This window comes from Grampus griseus (assembly GCF_964374135.1).
Source record: "Grampus griseus genome assembly, chromosome: 16".
Taxonomy (NCBI): Eukaryota; Metazoa; Chordata; class Mammalia; order Artiodactyla; family Delphinidae; genus Grampus; species Grampus griseus.
This window is the reverse complement of record NC_139010.1, coordinates 12,719,062-12,742,145: the sequence shown is the minus strand read 5'-3', so window position 1 is coordinate 12,742,145 and position 23,084 is coordinate 12,719,062. Positions and strand designations below refer to the sequence as shown.

The window sequence follows — 23,084 nt, the reverse complement described above, 5'->3', positions numbered from 1 at the left end:
CTGTAACAAGGAAAAACTTTGGACAAATTCTATTAAATCACAAATCCAAAATACTTAGAGCCAGACACTGCCTGGTCCTGGGGGATGCAGAGACAAATGAGACACATCAAGAGGTCCAGAATAAAGACTATCTCAAGGAAATATTCTAGGGACTATGAACAGATATAATAAGGAAACTAAGGAGGTGATCCTGTAAAGATGTTTGTTAATCTCTCCCACTCATTCTATTTTTAAAGGATTAGAGTGTTAGTATTCAATAACTAATTCGCTTCCTACCGGGTAGACTTCTGTCCAGAACCTGTGTTTTAGTCGCTTCTTTGTCTTCTTCAGTTGCTTATTATACTTAAAGGAATCTAGGTGAGTGAGAACGCCCATAATTTTAGGAAAGCCATGTACTTGACAGATGTTTAGGAACTCGAACGTTTCCATTTCAAACCCAAAGCTGGCATCTATAAGCATCAGAACCTAAAAACAGAAGACACAATTTCTCAAGGAGGCTACCCAAAATAGACCATCACCAAACTATGGCTCATGAGCCAAATCTGGCCCATCACTTGTTTTATAACTAAAGTTCTATTGGAACACAGCCAGGTTAACTTATTTACATGTTGTCTACACCTACATCTGTGCTACAACCACAGTTCAGTGATTGTAATAGAAACTGGGACCTACAAAGCCTAAAATATCTACTATCTGGCCCTTTATAGAAAAAGTTCACCAACTCCTGCTCTAGACTAAATTAAATGATTATTTAGGGAATCACCATGATAGAGAAAACACTATCCTTTGACTTGCTCTAAAAGGCAACCTTGACACAGTCTCAACCATGTTTCAAGAATGTGCATATATGAGAAATAACTTAGAAAGGGCCAGATCTAATTTGGCCCTTACCTGAAAAGTCCTCACTTCAAGAAATAAAATTTGTTTGTTTGTTTGTTTTTTGTGGTACACGGGCCTCTCACTGTTGTGGCCTCTCCCGTTGCAGAGCACAGGCTCCGGACGTGCAGGCTCAGCGGCCATGGCTCACGGGCCCAGCCACTCCGTGGCATGTGGGATCTTCCCGGACCGGGGCACGAACCCACGTCCCCCGCATCGGCAGGCGGACCCCCAACCACTACACCACCAGGGAAGCCCAAGAAATAAAGTTTTTTGTCAGGTGTTCTTAAGCCAAATAACAGATCTCTAACAAGGAAACCAAATAACAGATCTCTGATATCCAAAAGAATGGGAGGAAGTGGTAATCAATGAAAAACATCAAAAACACGAAGAAAGCCAAACATCTTTGTTTCAGTCTCCTCAGGGGAAAAAAAGTTTTCCACTGGGAAGTATGTAGTAAGAAAGCTCTACCTTAGAAGTTAATTGGTAACATGCAATTGCTCAGAAACTAAAAAAGTCTACCAGTTCAGAACTGAGTCAAAGGATAGTCATGGATGGTAATCTGTAAGAAAATATAAGTACATAAGACCAATTTTTAAAATTTATACTCTTCAAACATGCAAAACAATTTCATAGTTGATTCCTAGCGACTTAAGACATCTCTGTCCTCATCTTTCTGTAGCTAACTAAAAATAATTGGAAAAAAAGAACAGAAAAACTTAATCTTTGATTAAACTAGAGAACATTCATTATCCTAAACCACAAAATACATGAAGGTGGACCACTGAGCATTGAGAGGAAGCATAGCTGTGTGGGCTGGCTGTGGAGTATTCCTACACCCCATTTGATACCATGGCATGACAAGTTGCAAGCAATCGGTTGTAGAGTCAGAACAGGTGGGTGGCAAACAGTCCCTGAGCTGACAATCTTTGTCGACTAAAGATAAGTAAAGCCTCTATTACTCCTCCAATGTTCATACATGTGTACACGCACACACACACAAGCGCGAATCCATGTACTGTGTGCCTTCGCTGTGACTTCAGAAGCTTTATAACCCAGAACAGAGCAATCAACATTAAGCTAGGCTGGGCTTCCCTGGTGGTGCAGTGGTTAAGAATCTGCCTGCCAACGCAGGGGACATGGGTTCAAGCCCTGGTCCGGGAAAACCCCACATGCCGTGGAGCAACTGGGCCCGTGCGCCACAACTACTGGGCATGCGCTCTAGAGCCCAAGCGCCTAGAGCCCACGCACCTGGAGCTCATGCTCCGCAACAGGAGTAGCCACTGCAATGAGAGGCCCGCACACCGCAACCAAGAGTAGCCCCCGCTCGCTGCAACTAGGGAAAGCCCGCACACAGCAACAAAGACCCATTGCAGCCAAATATAAATAAAATGAAAATAAAAAAAACAAAAAAAAATTAAGCTAGGCTAAGTAAATAATGGTACATACAACAGAATACTTAAAAATAATGAGGTTGAACTTAGTGCTTATTTTATACCTCCAAGACATACTAAGTGAAAGAAAGCAAAGCACAGAACACTGTGTATGATAAACAGTGTGTGCTTTAAAAGGGTTATATGTGTATTTATATACGTATCTGGAAAATACTGCTGAGGGGGGCTGAGAGACTAGGGGTCAGAGCAAGGAAAGCAAAATCATGCATCGTGCATACCCCGTAGCACAGTTTGAGTATCTTACCAAATGCATGTGTTCCTTTTTAAATCTTAAAAAGATGTATATGAAAGGCATCTTTCTTAATATGTGTATGCTTTTAAGATTAGTATACAATATATGTTACATAAAAGAGAAACTAATGACATGCTGAACTATTTCAATCATTTCAAGTACACAAGATTTAATAAGTTTATACTATTTTGTGTTGGCAATAACACACTTATTTTTATTAATGGCAGCATTACATATTCAAAATTTGAATGGTACTTATTTTCTGATATTAAGATGGTACAACTGTAACATCTATATTAAATTACTTTTTCTTTTAGTTTTAGGAGACTTCCTGAGTCAAAGGGTAAAATCTGTAGCTCATTGTCCCAAACAGCTCTTCAGAGGTGTTAAATAAATAAAAAAAAAACCAACGAGGTATCCGTTACCCCGCACTTCCTAATCAATATGGTTTAATTTTTTTTTCCTTTTTGGCTTTTTTTTTTTTTTTTTTTTTTTTTTGCGGTACGCAGGCCTCTCACTGCTGTGGCCTCTCCCGTTGCGGAGCACAGGCTCCGGACGCGCAGGCTCAGCGGCCATGGCCCACAGGCCCAGCCGCTCCGCGGCATGTGGGATCTTCCCGGACCGGGGCACGAACCCGTGTCCCCCGCATCGGCAGGCGGACTCTCAACCACTGCGCCACCAGAGAAGCCCTATTTTTGCTAGTTTTAAAGGTAATTAACAGACATTAACATTTCTGTAAATGCAATCAAGGCTGTACAATTTCCAGATGCTGAGTGCAGTACAGATTTTCTATTATAAACTCTGACAACTTCTCAAGGGTAATCCATGAGATTTTTTACCCAATATGGTAAAAAGATCCATATTTTATCATAATCATTAAGAACAGAGTTTCTGGCACCATCAAGAGCAGAATTCTCATCCTCAGAAAAATTGCTTAAATTCTGGGAGCCTCGACTTCATCATACGTAAACTAGAGATAACACCTACTTACCTCTAAGGCATACTGGGGGATTAGATGAGCTAAATTTGTAGAAAGCTGTTAGCACAGTGCCTAGTAAGGGTCCAAGAAATGGTACTATTATAAACTTGTATGTATGTATGCATATCTTAATGAGCTTTTATTAGCTACATTCATTAAAGGTTTTCTCTGACCTACGGTCTACTTTTAGATTTCAGAATACATTTCATTATGCACATTCTATTTTTACTATAACAATTATTGTCATCATCAATTCAAACACATCTTTTGTATCCCTGATGATACTCATCATTTTTTTAATAATCTTAAATCTTTCTTCCCTTCAACTTGGGATAAATAACTTATCACATTGCTGTAAATCCCCATCAGAAACCCATGCTGCCCCCAATGACTTACCAAATCCGCTACTTTAGCCAGATCAATCATCATGTTAATGTCACATCCACATTCAATAATGGTGAGTCTGCGCTTTTTACCTATAAGTGAAAAGATGAAAATTTTACTTTTACAAAGCCTTGGAAAAAAATCTGTTAACTCTAATTATTATTTTTAATTGCATCTAGTAAAGCACCTTGTACATTCACAAGAGTATGCCAGAAGTTCATTTTTATAGGAGAAAACTGATCAAATAAAGTAAATATCAAATAAAGTAAATTAGTTTTCTTGTTAGGTTCTCTAATTTTAAAATAATATCAAAAGCCTACCCATAGGAATCAAGTGCTCAAATAGGTAAAATTCCAACTGGAATGGGCAGACAAGTAGGCTTCATGATGGCTGTGATCCTACTGTTCAGCAGTGGGCCAAAGCTTCTATCTCTATCAAAGCTTCCCCTGTTCTCACTACAGCGAAAAAACCCTCAAACCTAATGCAACAGAATGTTCATGGAGCAATCATTATTTCAAATTAAGCTAAAAACAAATCAGTCAAAATGATGGGAATGCCTTAAAGAAAAAGAAAAGCCTCAATCCAACTATATTATTACTATGAGAAGAGATTTCAGATTCTACCACTGCCATCTGGGAACTTGTTTCATCCTCCCTCAGACTTTAGAAACATCACCATTTCCCAGAGCAGACAAGTTCTCACAGGAAAAAGAAAGGAAAAACTCCCTCACTTCCACAAGAACGTGGCTTCAGGAGGGCAAACAGGTGCACCTGGTACATAGTAGGTACTCATTATCTGTTAAATGAAGGTGCTCACCATAACCAAGCCAGCCTGCCCAGGCCTGCCAAGTCTTTCAGAGGAGCACAGCTGGCAAATCCATACAACAGTTACAATAGGTATACATCTACACCATTATTATCTCTGGGAATCTATCCTTTTCTGAAGCTACAGCCACCTTAATAAAAGTACAAGAGGAGTAACATGGAGTGACAATATTACTTTACCATTTACCAGTGAAGAAAATGTTAAACAAAGACATGCATGTCCCACAGATGACAACACCTGCCATGTCAGTCTGTGACAGCACCTCCTACCTGACACGATTGTCACAGGGCCTCTGATCTCTGTCAGCTTCTGCCTGGTAAAGTTCCGAATGAGGCACTGGATCAAAGTGCTCTTTCCAACTTTTGGAGGCCCCATCACCACTACCACTATTGGTGGGGGCTCTAGTGGAGTTCGATCAACCACTGGAATGTGATGCTTTTTTGTCTTCAAATCCTGAGTCCTATTTGTTTTAAAAAAAAAAAAAAGTAAATTCACTTTCAAAATATAAAAGGCATCATCCCTAGAAACACAAACTTTAAAGAGAGCAGAACAGACAATATGTGAATACAATTAGCTTGTTAACTTCTGGCGCCAATCCAAATAACCACTTCAGTAAATACATACAACACAATAGCAGAGCTGAAAACTATATACACCTTAAATCTGATTGCCTTATTAGTTGACTTTAATAGTTTAAAAAGAAAACAAGAGGCAAACGTGGAGGCAGTGTACCATAATAAATAAAAGGAGAGGCTATTGGGTTAAATTTGGCTCTCCTACTAGGAGAAGTTAATTCAATAATGTTTAAAGTACACTGCCTTTAAAGTACATATAATAAGGACCCATTAAATAAAGCTGTTTAATACTACATACTCCAATTATATGAAACATATCCAGAAAATAACACAAGCACACCTGTTACCATAGAGATTGTTTAAAGTTTACAAACAAAACAAATTCTATAAAGAAAAACTCTTTTTCTCTTGGACAAAAGAACCCAATCAGTGTGCAGATGCTGGAGGCAAAGTGACATCCACAGCAAAGACTTCTCACATTTCAGTAAAAGAAATATGACTTGCACCTCCATGTCCTTCAGAGTTGGAACAGACTCATGAATCCAAACCTCTGGAGAGGCTCCTACTAGTTAAAAAGAATAATTGGAAGAACCACTAGACTCCAGCTAAACATACCTGTGAAAGGACCTCGCCATCCGCACAGCAGACTGGACTGCAAATGCTTTGGGGTTTCGCTTCCGGGCATCTTCCTCATCTCCAATTTGGAGATCGTGCAGACGACGTTTCTTCTTCTTTTCAGCTTTGGGCCCACTGTTTTTCTTTCTATGTTTCTTCTGGTCCTTAGTCTCCATAGTAGCTTTTTACCAATCCACAACTAACTCCAACCTACGGTGAGTTGGGTGGGGGCAGGGGAAGCATTTTACAATCCAGAAAACACCCAGAGAAAAACAGTAAATTTCATTTACTTCTTTACGAAGAGATATATATTTGTTTATCCAACAGGTGTGGAAACTGCTTAATATTATCCCGACTTTTGGCACTTCCCTGGTGGCGCAGTGGTTAAGAATCCGCCTGCCAATGCAGGGGACACGGGTTCAAGCCCTGATCTGGGAAGATCCCACGCGCCGCAGAGCAGCTAAGCCCGTGTGCCACAACTACTGAACCTGAGCTCTAGAGCTCGCGAGCCACAACTACTGAGCCCTTGTGCCGCAACTACTGAAGCCGGCATGCCTAGAGCCCGTGGTCCGCAACAAGAGAAGCCACCGCAACGAGAAGCCCGTGCACCGCAACGAAGAGCAGCCCTCGCTCACTGCAACTAAAGAAAGCCCGGGCGCAGCGACGAAGACCCAACGCAGCCAAAGACAAATAAAATAAAATAATTATCACCAATTTCACTTATCTCTATTATGCTATAAATTAGTTACCTCTGCTTAAGTTACTTTTTATTTGTCCTAAATGTCTACATTAGCACTGTCCGTTTCTGCAATGATGAAAATATTCTATATTTTTCAGCACAGTAGTCACCAGCCACATGTAGCTACTGAGAACTTAAAATGTACCTAGTGAAACTGAGAAACTGAATTTTAAATTTTATTTAATTTTAATTAATTCAACTCTAAATTTAAATAGCCATATGTGACTAGTGGTTACCATACTAACTCAGCCCTAAATATCAACTGGACTAATGAAGTGGCCTCCAAACTTACACTATTTTTAAGATATTTTATTCTGAAAAACTAAATCATTTTAACAACCCTCCAACATAATAGCAGTATTACTTTTACAACTGTTGAATATGTAAAATTTTCAAGTTCTAATACTCATCTATATGCCTTTAAAAAACAGCAGTATCTCCGTGCGTGAGATCTGACTGACTCTGGATGATGCCTGGACACCACATGGATTTGTAGAAACCCGTACAATGATTTCTGAGAGGCCCAGGAATTTATGGCCCATAAGTGGGAAACCACTGGATTAGAGAGTTCTTTAGAAAATTGGGTCGCATACAATCTGCTGCGCTTGCTTGAAAAAAAGAAGGGGTGGGGTGGGGGGGGGTCACTTCATTCAATTAAGGTACTGAATTCATTTCAGTTCGATATATATTTGCATCGGCCTATAATGCACTAGGCATTGTGCATGGAGACGGCTACAGCTGCGATCTGAACTAGTGGAAGAAATATAAACCCATGTCTTCTGTACCATGCTATAAGGGCCGCATCAGAAGTCTGCACAACCGCTGGAGGTCAGCCAGAGGTTTCCCACGGACACACACCAGAGGAAACAGAAAGTCCACATATACCAGCATAATGTCAAAAAATCCTAGCCGGGAGTCAGGAGAGCTGGGTTCTAGGAACGCTTTCACTAAACAGCTGTAGAATTCCAGAGACATTATTTCTCTTCTCCACTATATTTGGGTTCCGACTTGTACTGATGCCTTCCTCCTTTTTTCGGGGTATAGGGGTGGGAAAAGCACAATTTGGAGTCCACAGATCTGGCTCCGGTTTAAGTCACCTGCTAGGATTACCCCGGTAGGAAACGACCTCTCACCTCTCCCTGTCACCTCCCCTCCCGGTCCCGGCTCTCTGCGTGAATTCATTCAGCACTTCTCCGGCCGGTACCAAATATGTCTGCCCGGGCCACGAGGCGCTGCCCGGGGCAGACTGTCCGGGAGAACCGAGCGAGGACCTTACCACGCGCGCGACTCGCGACCCTCCCGGAGTCCCAGCCCCGAAGACCCCACCGCCGCCGCCTAACCCACCACGCGACCGTTACCGGGAACGCAACTGCCGCTCCTCCTCAGGCCCGCACAGACAGCGCCGGAAACGGAAATGCAACGTACCCGAGGACTCTACACGCCGGCGGGAAACAAGGAGGCCAAAGAAAGAGAACTGCGGAGGGACGACTTTCAGGGGAAGACCGAAGGACGGCTCGTGATTGGCTGAGGGCGGACGCAGGCAAACTCTGCGCGGTGCTCTCCACCTGGAGCCCCGCCCCGCCGCCGCTGCCGCGCCGCGGGGCGCCGCTTCGCTGCCCAGTGTCCGCCCTGCACTGGTGATACCCTGAGTCTCCGAGCCCCGGGTGCAGCGCACGACCGAGTTCACCCGGAGGCAGTGGTGACGGTGCGGCATGGTACCAGCTCCCCGGTTCGGGACAAAAGCCAGAAATAACACATTTATCCTGGTCATCCCGGAGTCACTGCGCCGGCCCACTCCTGAAGCCCCAGGCACTGCGTCCTCCGACTGGCCCAATGGAATAGCACTCGGCTGGGAGTCTCAATGGTTGGTCCGCTTGCTCATCCTTAAAGATGACAGGGCTGGAGATTTCTCGGACGTCTTTAGTGCTAGGACCCTCTTTTGCTGGGACCAACAGCCTCTTAGGGCAGGGACAGACTCTGACCCAGCACGAAATGCTTTGGCCTTTCTCTGTTGCAGGAAAAAGAGCTTTCCCTGGGGGATGCCCGTCTTGCCGTTTTCTTGAAGCACAGCTTTGCCTTCCCAGGGCTCTGCCCATTCCCACCTCTCGGGTGAGCTGGAATGCCCTAGTGCCTACAAAGCTAGGTACATTTTCAGAGTTTGAATCTCCCTCTTGTCTTGGAGGCTTTCTCTTCAATATGATCCCACCAAAGCACCCGAGGCTCAGTTCTTCTACCTCACAAAACTAGGCTCATCTATGCTTCATGCCTTTCCACAGCGGACCTGTTCTCTCCCTCAGCATCCCACAGGTATTCACTCTGCCTACACTACACATTCTGTGCTGTGCTTGGGAGGCTACTGTATAGGGCACACACTTCTCTCATCTGTGAAGAGCTTATAATTTTGTGCCACCCTGCAACACTGTTCCCCTCACTTCTTGGAGATTTCAGTGTACAGGTACGTAATCCTTCTAACAACCTCTTGGCTCCATGAATCCCACTCCTATCCTCTTTCTTACCTCAGACTCTCACTCTCCCTGTGATCACACACCCTAGACTTTGTCCCGTTCAAGGAATGGAACCCTGGAAGCATCCCACTATAACCACCACCTGCTTTCTTTACAGGTTACTCCCTCTAATGCCCTGAAATCAAGACTTCGTAACCCTACCCGCACCTCCAAACCACATCGTACTACCTTATTCCCTTATGACTTCTCCCTCCCTAGTAACCTAGCTTAAACTCCATGGTCAATCATTATCAGCAGTGTCTTGCATCCTCAACTCCCTCACCTCCCTGTCGCCTCATCATACCTGCTTGGTAAATTGAGAGCCCTGGATAAAGCCAGTTGCCCATCTACTCCATACTACAGCAGTGCATGGCTGGAGGAAAACCCAGAACCATGCTGACTACCCTCACTTTAATAATTCTAACTTTGCCTGGTCTATGCCATTCGTCTAAATGTGTATTTCACACCTCCTCTTCCCTCTTCAATCCTTCTCACCACCTCCCCCTTCCTTGCTTTCTACTTCACTGAGAAAATGGAAGTGGAGACTCCCGCCACCAAAGACTTCCACCACATGCAGCTGTGTCCCTCTCTGCTGCCTGCCTGTTACTGTAGATGAACTAGCCCTGTGTCCACCTAAAGGAATTCTGTACTTGAGTGCTGGATCCCATCATCCCCTACTACTCCAGAGCGTCACTCCAGCCCATCTGTTCTCTCCCCAGCATCATCAGTCTTTATTGGACTATTCCCATCACACAGCACATACTTATTTCTCTCATCTTCAAAACAAACGAACTCCACTTGACCCCATTTCCTCTGTTACTGCACCTTTCCCCTGCTCCCCTTTGAGGCAAAATTTCACAAAAGAACTGTCAATATGTTTTCTGGTTCCTCTCCTCCTATTCTTTGATTCACTTTGCTCCCAGAATACCACCTACCACCCTGGCTGCTCCTCCACGGTGGCCTTTGCTGGTTCTCCCACTCCTGCCTGACCTATTAAAGTGACAGCCCACAGGGCTCAGCCTTTGGTCTTCTTCTGTGTCTATACTTATTCCCTTGGTGATTTCACTCTGTCTTTTAGTTTTATATGCCATCTGTATCAGTCACTGATTGACTGTAACTGTGCTACAGATTCATCCTTCATTACCCACTCTGCAAAAATGGAGTTAGGCCCTTTATATTTACTTTGACACTGGTATGATGTTAGGTTTTGTCAATAGAGGGTGATGGAGAGACTTTGCAGGAGGAAGCAGTCTTTCTTCCTGGTTCTGCTGTGCTTCCTGGCTGGGCTTCTGAAGGTGGGTACTTCTCCAGGGCCAGCTCCTCCGGTATGTGGTGGCCAGCAGCCCCCCATTCCCCCATCCCAACTTCCCAGCAGTTCTGTCGTGGCGTGACTCTCCCAAGACACCGCCCCTTTCCCCAGCACCGAAAGAGGGATTTCCAACAAGTTCCAGTGGTGCAGCACCACAAGGACTCCCCTGACACTGGTAGGCCATGGCCACACCCCTCCAATGAGGTCTGGATCTCAGCGGTTGGGGGGCAAGTATGGGGCTGGGGGAGGGACCTCTTCCTGGGCCCTCCACCTCCACCCTAGGGTAGCGGCTGCTCCTCACATCTGCTGTTCTTATAGGCTTTAGAGTTCTCTTTACTTCTTACTAAGTCCATTTCTCATTGCTCTAATTCCCTGTTGTAGTTAATAATTCTTGGGGTTTTTTGCACAGTTAATTGAGTAATTTTATATTCTCCTTTTATCATTTGTTATAAGTTTCTTAAATAAGAGAATTTTATAGGCTATGATATGTCACCAATGACATGTACAAAATAAGTTATAGGAAGAGATTATGTTTACACACACTTCAGCAATAGTGATATGGATGATTTATTCTGGAACACACTACAAGCCTTATAATTCAGTAATTGGGAAATTAAAGGCTAAAAATTTGTAGCAAAACACATTGCAGAATAAATCAAATATCTCTCAGCAATGGAAAATAATAACAACCACTATTTAATTGTTAAACAGTAAAAATAGCTAACATTTATTTAGCATGTGAAAGACACCTTAGTAAGCATTTTACATTTCATCATACATTTCATTTATTCGTCACAAAACCACTGTCAGTAAGGTATATTTTTACTGTCAATTTATTACTAAGGAAAATGAGGCAAAGAGAGCTTTAGTAGCTGGTGATTTCTTAACAGTGTCAGGATCAAGACTTAAACCAGGTAGTTTGACACCAAGGCTAATACAGGAGAAATGAGAAACTAATATTTCTCAAGAAAATACTGCAAACACACTGAAAACTAAGCATCTGTATTATAACTCTTCCTGTAGTATTAGAAAATAGAATCCAAACTGGATTGGGCAAATGGAGGATGTATTGGTTAATAGAGCTGACAGGCCCAAGAGTATAAATTACTTCAAGAAAAGCCTGATTCGAGGGCACACATAATGGCACATCTCTCCATTTGCGGTTATGTTTTCCTTTATCATGGATTCTGTATTTAGGCTTCATTTGGTATCAAGATGGCTCTCAGCAGCAATAAGTCCACATCCACCAGGTTAAATTTCAAAGAGGAAAGGAAAGGAGAGGGTTGAGGAAGAAGGGAAATGAGAAAGAGATACTTCCACAGAAGTCCTAGCCTGTAACTGTTGAATTGTAAAATACCATCCTGTAATAATTCTTAACATAAACTTTGCCTGTTCAAATTACAGTGTGGTTTCTTTTTCCCGATTGGACCCTGATCAATATATCATTTGCCAACGACTCCCAAATTTGTATCAATGACTCAGACCTCTCTCCTGAACTCCAGCCACCTCCCTGACAATCCAGCTGGATGTCAAATAGACATCTCAAACGTAACAGGCCCTAATGGAACTAATGATCTTCTCTCTAACCGGCTGCCCAGCTTTTATCTCAGGTGATGACAGTTCTGTCCATAAACATGATTAGGCCAAACACCGTGGACACATCCTGGCCTCCTCTCTTTTTCTATCCTCCATATCTAACCTGTCAGGAAATTGCTGTTGATCCTACCTTTAAAATATAACCAGTATCCAACCACGTATCACCATCTCCAGTACTCCTGCTCTGGGCTGAGCCCCATCTTACCACACATGGGTTACTGCACGACCTCTTAGTCCTCCTCCAACCACCCTTACCCTTGCACAGTCACTTCACAATGCAGCAGCCAGAGTGATCCTGTAAAAACGTAAGGCATCAGTCGCAATTTAAACTGGTATAAACACCTTGGAAGATGGTTTGACATATCTATTATTACTGAGCATACACCTACTCCACAAGCCAGCGACAGAAATATATACTGAAAGACATGTACAAGAATGTTCATAGCATTGTCCAAACTTGGAAAACCCCAAAAGTCCATCAATAGAAGCAGGAACAAACTACAGTATGTTCATACAATGGAATAATACGTAACGATGAAAATAAGCTGCCTTGAGCAACAACACAGATGATACTTAGCAAAAGAAGACACAAGAGAATATGTTGTATGACTCCATTTATATAAAATTTGAAACGAGGCAATAGAAGTCAAGATAATTTACTTTTGTAGAGGAGGGGATGTATGACTAGGTTGGATCCTGGGGACAGCTTCTCGAATGCCAGTGACGTTCTCTTTCCTCATCTGGTGCTAACTGATGGGTATGTTTACTTTGTAAATATTTATTGGGCTGTACACTTGTGCTTTGTGTGCTTTCTGAGTGTATATTATATTTAATTTTCAAGTTTATAAAACAAGTAAGATCATGTCATTCATCTGCTCAAAGCCCTTCAACGGCATCTATTTCACTTCAGGAAAAAGTCAAAATCCTTACAATAACCTCCCAGCTCTGCAGACTTCGGTCCCATCTTCTCAGACCTCATTTCCTATTACACTCTCCTTTGCTCACTGGACTTCAGTGCCACTGGCCTCCTTGCTCTTCCTTGAAGATGCAGGCATGTTCCTGCCTTTGAGCCTCTGCATTGGTTTCTCTTCCTTCAGATATTCATGTAGCCAGTTCCTTCATCTCCTTTAAGCTTTTGCTCAACTGTCCCCGCTCTCTGAAGCCTTTTCTGACTTCCTACCCTCACCCCCAGTGCTCTTATCCTGACCTAATTTTTATAGCATTTATCACCTTGAAACATACAAACATGTAATTAACTATCTCTCTCTGCTAAAGGCAGGGAATTTTGTATGTTTTATTCACTGGTACAAGTGGCTAGAACAGTGCCTGGCATATATAATACCTGTTTGTTGAATAATAAATGGATTTAAATGAAAATGTGGTGGCATCTTCTGACATGATCCCAATGACCCCCACCCGCTAGTATTCACACCTTTGAATTCACCCTGGAGTTCGAAGCTGGACCTACTGACTCGCTTCTAATGAATGGAATCTAACAAAAGTGATTGGATGTCACTTCCGTGGTTAAGTTATAAATGACTGTGACTTCCTTCCTGTGGGTATACTCTCTCCTGCCATCTCAGATTGCACACTTTCATGAAGCAGGCTGAGGACAGCCTCCAAGTGTTCCTCTCAAGTGAGGGACTGAGGCCCTCAGGCTAAGAGCCTGCACAGACCTGAATCCTGCCAACAACCATGGTGAGTGAGCCTTGAAGCTTATCTTTCCCCAGTTGACCTTTGAGATGATAACAGCCAAGACTGTGGTCTGTCAGAGACCCTAGGCCAGAGGGACCCATCTAAGCTGTGCCCAGATCCTGACCCACAGAAACTGTGAGATAAAAGTGTTGCTGTAAGCCACTAAGTTTTGGGGTAATTTGTTACACAGCAATAAATAACTAATACAGGAAAACAAAACATGAACCTGTTAAACAATAAAGATAGAAAGCAGAAGTCGGAGAAAAAACATGAATGCTTATAAGTACCTACAATTTGACAGGCACTTCCAGATGATTTTAATATGTTATCTCAAAAATGGATATACAGTAAGTGACATGTTAGAGTTCTCCAGAGAAACAGAATAGGGGTGTGTGTGTATGTAGAGAGAGAGAGAGAGAGATCTATTTTAAGGGACTGGCACACATGATTGTGGGAATGGCAAGTCTGAAATGTGCAGGGTAAGCCACCAGTCTGAGACCTAGGGAAGAATTAATGTTGCAGCCTGAGTCTCTAGAGACAGAATTCCCTCTCTTAAGGCCTTCAACTGATTGGATGAGGCCCACCCACATTATGGAACGTAATCTGGTTAACAAAGTCTACTTATTTAAATGTTCATCTCATCTCAAAAAAAAAAAAAAAAACCCTGCAGAGCAACATCAGAACTGGTGTTTGATGAATTATATGGGTACTGTGACCTACTCAAGTTGACACATAAAATTGACTATCACAAATGGCAAAGCTATTGGATTTCAGGTAAGGGAAAGAACAGCATGGGCTAGAGCTGTCAGGGCATTTTTCAGAAGATTCATCAAAAATGGGTTAAAAAAAAAAAATGGGTTAACAGGGACTTCCCTGGAGGCGCAGTAGTTAAGAATCCGCCTGCCAATGCAGGGGACACGGGTTCGAGCCCTGGTCCAGGAAGATCCCACATGCCACAAAGCAACTAAGCCTGTGCACCACAACTGCTGAGCCTGCGCTCTAGAGCCCACGAGCCACAACTACTGAGCCTGCATGCCACAACTACTGAAGCCTGCATACCTAGAGCCCCTGCTCTGCAACGAGAAGCCACCACAATGAGAAGCCCAAGCACTGCAACGAAGAGTAGCCCCACTCGCCGCAACTAGGGAAAGCCCCCGCGCAGCAACAAAGACCCAACACAGCCAAAAATAAAAATTAATTAATTAATTAATTTTAAAAAATGGGTTAACATAGGGACTTCCCTGGCAGTCCAGTGGTTAAGACTCTGCACTCCCAATGCAGGGTGCATGGGTTCGATCCCTGGTCAGGGAACCAAGATCCCACATGCCGCAGCCCAAAAAAAAAAAAAAAAAACGGGGTTAACATGGTTGAAGAAGATAAGGAAGAGGTTTACATATGAGAAAAAGACACATGAGCAAAGACTGCAAGCATTTAGGGTAAATAGAATTAATATTTTTGCCTATCAAGTACTTATTTCTTTGCATTATGAAATAGTGCAATGCCCCTGGCCACCAGTATAAAAAAAATGCAATGTAAAAAATACATATTTGATACAAAGAATGAAACACAGGCATACACATTACCCAACTTAAGGAAAATAATATAACCAATAATCTTAAAGCTCCCTATGTGCCCTCCTCAATGAGATCCTGGAAAAAGCAACCCTTATTAATAATTTTATCATTATGAATACCATATTCATTATAGTTTTATTGCTATGTACACTTCCATAAATTATGTATTAAGTTAAATATTTTTAGACTGCTACATAGTATTCTATTATATGAATATAATATTATAAATTTATTCATTCTTCTGTCTACTATATGTTTGGGTTGCTACTAGCTTTGGGTTTTGCTCTTATAAACAATGTCTCTTGGTACATATGTGAAATTGCCAGATCAGAGGAGCTCACGTGATACTGCCAAACGATTTTCAAAGTAAGTCTACCACAACGATGAGATAATACTACACGCATATTAGAATGACTAAATTTTTTTAAAAATCTACAAGACCAAATGGTGGTGAGGCCGTGGAGCAACAGGAATGCTCATTCATTGCTGGTGGAAATGCAAAATGGTGCAGCCCCTTTGGAAGACAGTTTGGCTATTTCTTACAAAGCTAAATACACTCTTACCACACAATATGGCAATCATGCTCCTAGGTATTTGGCCAACTTACTAGAAATTTATCTCCATGCAAAAACGTATTCATAATAACCCAAAAGTGAAGCAACCAAGATGTCCTTCAACAGGTGAATGTATAAGTATGATACATCCAGACATTGCAATATTATTCAGTATTGAAAGGGAATCACACAACAATATGAATGAATTTTAAATGCCTTTTGCTAAGTGAAAGCAGTCAGCCCCCAAAATATGACATTGCAGAAAAGGCAAAACTCTAAGGATGGAGAACAGATCAGTAGTTGCCTTATTATTGTCAGTAACCCTTATTTCAACAAAAGGACAGTGGGGTCAAAAGAACACAGGAGTCATTTTGAAAGGACTCCCAGTGACCAAAGATGGGACCATTTAAGCATAGAAGAATAGACTGCAATTGATTGAAAACCTTTAAATATGTAAAAGTCCAAGAATTCAAATAATACACAGGAGATAGATGGAGAGGGAGCAGAAGAAAAACAGAACCTCATTGGTCAGCATTGGAGAAAGCTAGAAAATCAACCCTTTACTCTGAGATTAATGATGGACAATTTTCCTTTAAATAACTCCAACCATAAATACGGAAATGATCTAATTAGAAAAATACATTTTTGACCCTCATGAAACAATTGTTTCATGCAATAATTATTAATGATGATATAAGGATTAGAAGAAACTTGATGGGGAACCTTACAAAACCACCAAGCTGTCATCACCTAAAACCAGTGATCAATCTTAGGGTCACTATAAGTGTGAGTGTCAAAGATTATACGAGTGTCTACTCATATGATGATGACAACGTATACGGCACCACCTATCAAGTATTCGGGCCCTCAAAAGCTGAACCTGAATCTAGTCAAGCCTTCAGTTCTAACTTCCTGCTTATAAGAAATACAAGGGATTTGAGAACAATTTCAAATGCCACCACCAGGAAGCAATCAGCCAAATCAACAATCAAGCAATATATTACAGGGCAATGGACCTGTTTTCTTCAAGTCAATGGCATAAAAAAGAGGGGTGGGAGACAGCATTCAATTTAAAAAAGACTTGAGAGACCTAACCACCAAATGCATAGTGTGGACTGCGTTTGAATCCCGATTTGAACACACCAACTATAAAAAGATATTTTTGAGACCATCAGGAATTCTGAGTGTAGACTGGACATTAAATAACATTAAAGAATTACTAAAGTTATTGGGTTTGATAACAGCACTGTGGTGTTATACAAGAAAATGTCTAGTTTTTAGGATCCATACTGGAGTATGTAGGAGTAACATGACATGGTATCAGAGATTTGCTTTAAAAGTTGACAAGAAAACATAAAAGAAAAAAAGATAAAAGAAGTGTATCAAAATGTTGACATTTGTTGATCCAAGTGAAGGGCATCATCCAATCCCCCCTACTTTTGTGTATATTTTTTTAAACTTCTATAATAAAAAGCTTTTTAAATGGCCTCTCTCCTTTGGCCTCACATTATCCAGCAGTCACATACTTTTTCTTTCTTCCCTCATAAAGAGATGCTTCTTAAACGTGTTGTCAATTTTCAGTCTCCATTTTCTCACTTTACCTTACTTTTCAATGCACTACAATTTTGATTTCACACCCACGGCTCTAAATTACCTTCAGTAAATTCCCCAGTGATTTCTGTGTCATCACATTGCAAAGTTTCAATTTTTATTTCATTAGATGTCCAAGGACCATTGAAGAGTTACACATTTTGCTCAAAAGTGACTTCCTTGGGCTTCATGTATATATATATATATCTCCTACTGATTCTGATTCTCTGGAGAACCTTATCCTCTTTTTTACTATATTGAATACCTTCTGTGCTTACTGGCTGCTTCCACCACAAGAATGCAAGCTCTGTTCAGATTAGAACTTTGTCTCGTTTGCTCACTTTGTGCCTAAACCATAGAACAGGATCTGGCACATAGTTGACGCTCAGTAAATAATTACAAAAGCGACAGAACATTTTATTAATATTTTAAAATACTTTTGACAGGTTTTTAAATTCTAAATCTTGAATCCATGTGAAACTTTTTGTTACATGCTAAAGATCTAGCCTTACCGAGATAGTTAGCAGTACTTTTTAAAGCCACTAGTATTTGGTATCCCAGGAGCTAGGAAACCCATCCCAAGAAACTCCACCAAATTTCATCACATTTATGGTACCTAGACATTTGGGTGAATTGCTCTTTCTCAAAATCCTCTAAATCTGCGAATGTTCCTGGCGTTCCAGAAAATCATCTTTCTGACTGCGAGGTAAGGCTGGAATTCAGTAAGACACTATCAGGCTAGTTTTCCTTCGAGGGCTTTGTAGGCACTGGCTTCATAAATAGACCTTGTTCCTTAAAAATGACATCATACCCAGGACTTCCCTGGCAGTCCAGGGAACTGGACTGTTTTAATGTTTCAGTTTCAGTTTACAAAAGCAGAGTCTACTAAATTGTTTTGGATTATAAATAGAAAAGTTTCCTCATAAATCCAGTGAATTATTTTGCTAGGCTGCTGTAACAAAATACCAAAGGCTGAGTGGCTTAAACAACAGAAATGTATTTTCTCACCGTTCTGAAGGCTAGAAGTCCAAGATCAAGGTGTCAGTAGGTTTGGTTTCTCAAGAGGCCTCTCTCCCTTGGCTTGCAGATGGCAACCTTCTTGCTGTGTCCTCATGTGGACTTTCCCATGTGTGTGTGTTTGTGTGTGCTCCTAATGTCTCTTTGTGTGTCCAAATTTCCTCTTCTTATAAAGACATCAGTCAGATTCATTAAGGCCACCCTAAAGACCTCATTTTAACTTAATCATATCTTTAAAGATCTTATGTCCAAATACTGTCATGTCTGGGGTACTGGGTGTTGGGACTTCAATATATGAATTTTGGGGGAACACAATTCATCCCATAACATACAGGAAATAGAAAATTAAAACATAAAATATTCCTATGAACAGCAATAATAAAATTTTTCTCATCAATTCATTTGATCCAATGTAATATATTCTTGTTCCTCTGGGTCTTGGGTTACTAGCCTGCTCTCCTGAAGCCATCTACTTTTGGGCTGAAGAGTCTTGGAAATCCCGAGTCCACTGGTAAAGTCGGAAAGTTGTCCAAGTGATGTTATCTCAGAAGCTGTAACCAGGAGTCTATTCTTTGAAGTATCCATCATTGAAGTACTTTGGACAGTACTATACCATGAGGCTCCATGACTGTCCTTTGCTGAAGACAGAAACTCTGACCTGTTGAGCTTATAGCAGCATGCTCAGGCAAGCCTCAGAATGAAAAACTACCTGCAGATGACAGACACTTGGTGGCTGTGGTTAATTTATATCTGTAGCAAATAATAACAGAATGAGAATACACTTCTCTGTTGAAGAATTGTACGTAACTACTTCATAAGAATTTTATTCCTAAGGTTGTAAACATATTATCAACAGAGAGGGCACTGACAAATCTCCAGAGATATCCATAAAGTATAAAATTTCTGAAATATTTATATTAATAACACTTTACCTTTACAAATTTAACCTAGGGCAGATTGAGGAGTATCTCTTCTGATTTGTTAACTCTTCGCATGCAACTTTTACAATAGTAACTCATCAAACCAGCCTAGATGTTACTAGCATCTCTCCTAAGTTGAAGGAACAAATCTTTGCGATTTTTATTTGAATAAAACCTCAGACAGTTCTAGGTGTTAAAGCTATCCTGCCCACACAAAGATCATTGTCCTTACCTATCCTCAAGCAGAAAGAGACCTGATATCTTGTCCTTTATCCCTCACTTCAGAGGAAAAGGGCTCTGATTGAGCCAACGAGGGAAAGCTCCTTGTTCTGTGCTAAGAAAGATCACAAGACAAGGAAGGATCAGATGGATTCCCTTGAACCTCTCTTGGAGCCATCTACATGATTTTTCATGGCCACTGAAGTTGTCATAGGAGCAATTGCTGAGTCCACACATTTGATCACAAAATTCCAAATGAAGCTCTGACACTCAGCTCCAACTCTTTAACCTTGCTCTCCAGGCAGACTGAACCAGTGAAATGGTGATTGGGGGGCATAGTCTAGGACATCTGAGAGCTTCCTGGAGGTCTCATTTGAACTGCATTCTTGAGTTATCAACTTTTCAGAGAATATGATGGAAGCTACTGACACTCCCAAGGAACATGCAGTTCGTGTATGAACAAGATTATAAAAATCTGGGGTTGCTGGTTAGGAAGTATGCTGAATTAACAATGTCAGTTTCCTCATACCTGCTTATGAAACCCTGAATATATTCCAAAGGGGAGATGGTGGGAGCTCCAGAACCCATTGACCTCCAAACCCAACATCATTGCATGGAACTGAAATTCCAGAGGAGTGTAAAGTGACCAGATGAGGCAAACCATTTTTTATGCACGATTCTGGTGCTCAAGATGAAAAAAGAATTCTTATTTACACAACTTATGACAATATTCACTATATCAGTGCCAGTACAACAAGATTCACTGATGGCATCTTCAAGATGACACCAACACATGTCACTCAATTATTTACTGTGCACAGTCTAGTACTGGGTTATACTATGCCACTGATTTATGCACTGACAATGAAAGGATGAGAAGACACAGATATACATGTATGAGAAAGTACTTGAATTTGCATGGGAAAGAAACCTCAACATTAACCCTTCATCATGCATGATGAATTTCAAGATTGCAAATATCAGTAAGATTCAATTACCCCTACCAAGTGCATAAGTAAAAGGATGCTTGTTACACAATCACTGTGGTAAAAAATGTCTTCTTTGGATCTAACGCCAGGGTATATGACAATGTACAGTAACACCTGTACATCCCTGTTGTTTGAACTTCCATTTGCCTATGGAAGTTATAAATGAAACTTTTGAGTACACTGTGGAGACTGCAAAAGAAAATTTAGATACCTAATGGATTATGTAGAGAGACTGTATGTTCATGGAAGGCATGGCAGAAGCAGAAAACCAGAAACTGCAAGATTTCCACCAGAAACTTGGAATGTGTATACATCAGTACTAACTGGTGATCAGAGGACAAACAACACAGTGAAAGGCTGGCATAACAAATTTCCAAAGCTGATGGTAGTGCATCATCCTTCAATTTGGAGATTTACTGAAGTGTTAAAGGATGAATAGCAAAGCAATGAATAAGTTATCACCCAGTTCTTGGTGGTCACATTCAAAGAGGGCCACCAATTTCACAACGATACTAACAAAATCAAATTCATATAACCAAAATTGTTAGCAGATATAACGAACATGAAACCAATAATCAGGTCAATATATACTCAGGAGCAGTTGGTCATCGACTGAAGAGTAACCCTGCCAAACTTCACGACGAGGAAGAATAAATGTGAAATCCAAAATCCATCATGAATTACAACAAAAATTACATAAATTTTTAATGAAGTTAAATGTTTGCATTATTTAATGGATCAGGGACCAAATGTCTCAATGGATGTTTTGGACAGGACCAAATGTCCTGAAAGGGTTCCAGGACCCACATCAGATACCAAAATTCATGGATGCTGAAATCCCTTATATAAAATGGTGTATTACTTGCATATAATTTATGCATACCTTCTCATGTACTTTAAACCAACTCTAGATTAAATAATACCCAATACAATGCAAATAATATGTAAATAGTTGTAAACACAACTCTAGATTAAATAATACCCAATACAATGCAAATAATATGTAAATAGTTGTAAACACAATGTAAATGGTATGTAAACAGTGCTGGCATGCAGTAAATTCAAGTTTTGCTTTGAGGAACTTTCCAGAATTTATTTTTCAAATATTTTCAATTCGTGGTTGGTTGAATGCATAGATGTAGAACCCTCGGGTATGGAGGGCCAACTGTATCTTACAATTTTATTTATCAGTCATAGTCAAAAAGCTGAAAATAAATTAGGTTAGATCATTATCTCCTGTATCATACAGAGGAAAGGTGGACAGTGAAACAAAAACAACATTCTGCTGGCATGGAACAAGTGAGAGACAGCTGGTGAATAACTAATCACAAGTCTGTAAAAGCTCCTACAAATCTGTTGCAAGGAAATTATGCTACTCATAGAAAAGCTAACACCACACTCTATCCAATGGTCTAAGTACTTTACATTTACTAATTTACCTTATCTCCACTAGAACCCTATGGGGTAGGTAATATCATTATCATCATTTTGCAAATAAGGAACTGCAGAACAGATAAGGGATTTGGCCCAGGTCACACAGCTAATATGCAGTAGAACTGGGATTTGAGTCTAGTAACTCTGGTTCCAGAGTCCATGCCCTTAACTGCTACATCAGAGGTCAGCAAACTTTGGCCCACAGGCCAAACCTGGCCAACAACCTGTTTTCCAATGGGCCATGAGCTAAGAATGGTTTTTACAGGTTGTAAAAAAAAAAGCGACACAAAGCACATGTGGCCTACAAGGTTAAAATATTTACTATACGGCCTTTTACAGAAAACGTCTGCCAACTTCTGCACCATACCATGGTTGCTAATACTAGGAAGTAAAGACAACGATATATAGCATGTTACTATACAAATAATTCCTAATTCCATCTAAACTGGGCTGGTACACTCAAACCTACTTAGGGTCCCCATTTAAACATTTCAGGACATTGAAAGAGGGGGTTGTTTTCTCAAGCATTACTGTTCACAGCTGCTTTCTTAAACTCAGGCTTATGCTAGAGGTAAAAATTGTGAACTTAGCATCTATTTTGTATGTAAATAATTGTTATTAGAGAAACATGTGGCTGGCAAAAATACTGTTGGCTTCTTTACTGAACAGACCATTCAGTAACAATGGCCATACCCATTAATATACACCAGGACATAGTAGAGAAGATGTGTGTACAGTTGACCTTTGAACAACACAGGTTTGAGCTGTGTGGGTCTACTTATATGTGGATTTTTTTCAATAGTAAATACTACAGGACTATATGATATATGGTTGGTTGAATCTGTGAATGTGGAACCATGATACAGAGGCCAACTATAATTTATACTCTTATTTTCAACTGCACAGAGGTTCAGTGTCCCTAACCCCTGCGTTATTCAAGGGTCATGTAGCATGATACTTTAAATGTGTCACATATAATCTCACATAAAATATATATTGTGTTT

The 23,084-nt window shown here is 41.0% G+C and overlaps 1 protein-coding gene across 2 annotated transcripts in view; it reads right to left on the bottom strand.

Annotated features, from left to right (window-relative positions):
* The window catches only part of BMS1 (BMS1 ribosome biogenesis factor), a 46,162-nt gene extending 38,023 nt beyond the window's left edge, over window positions 1-8,139 (bottom strand). The window contains exons 1-5 of one of the 2 annotated variants that reach the window (XM_082674285.1): window positions 8,038-8,139; window positions 5,941-6,150; window positions 5,020-5,210; window positions 3,938-4,017; window positions 277-465 (exon numbers count right to left, since the gene is read on the bottom strand). In XM_082674285.1, the coding sequence (XP_082530411.1) occupies window positions 277-465; window positions 3,938-4,017; window positions 5,020-5,210; window positions 5,941-6,116 (636 nt within the window). In that variant the 5' untranslated portion in view covers window positions 6,117-6,150; window positions 8,038-8,139. Of the gene's footprint in view, window positions 1-276; window positions 466-3,937; window positions 4,018-5,019; window positions 5,211-5,940; window positions 6,151-8,023 lie in introns of both variants that reach the window. The other variant, XM_082674284.1, reaches the window with a different exon arrangement.
* Between the last annotated feature and the right edge of the window lie 14,945 nt (window positions 8,140-23,084).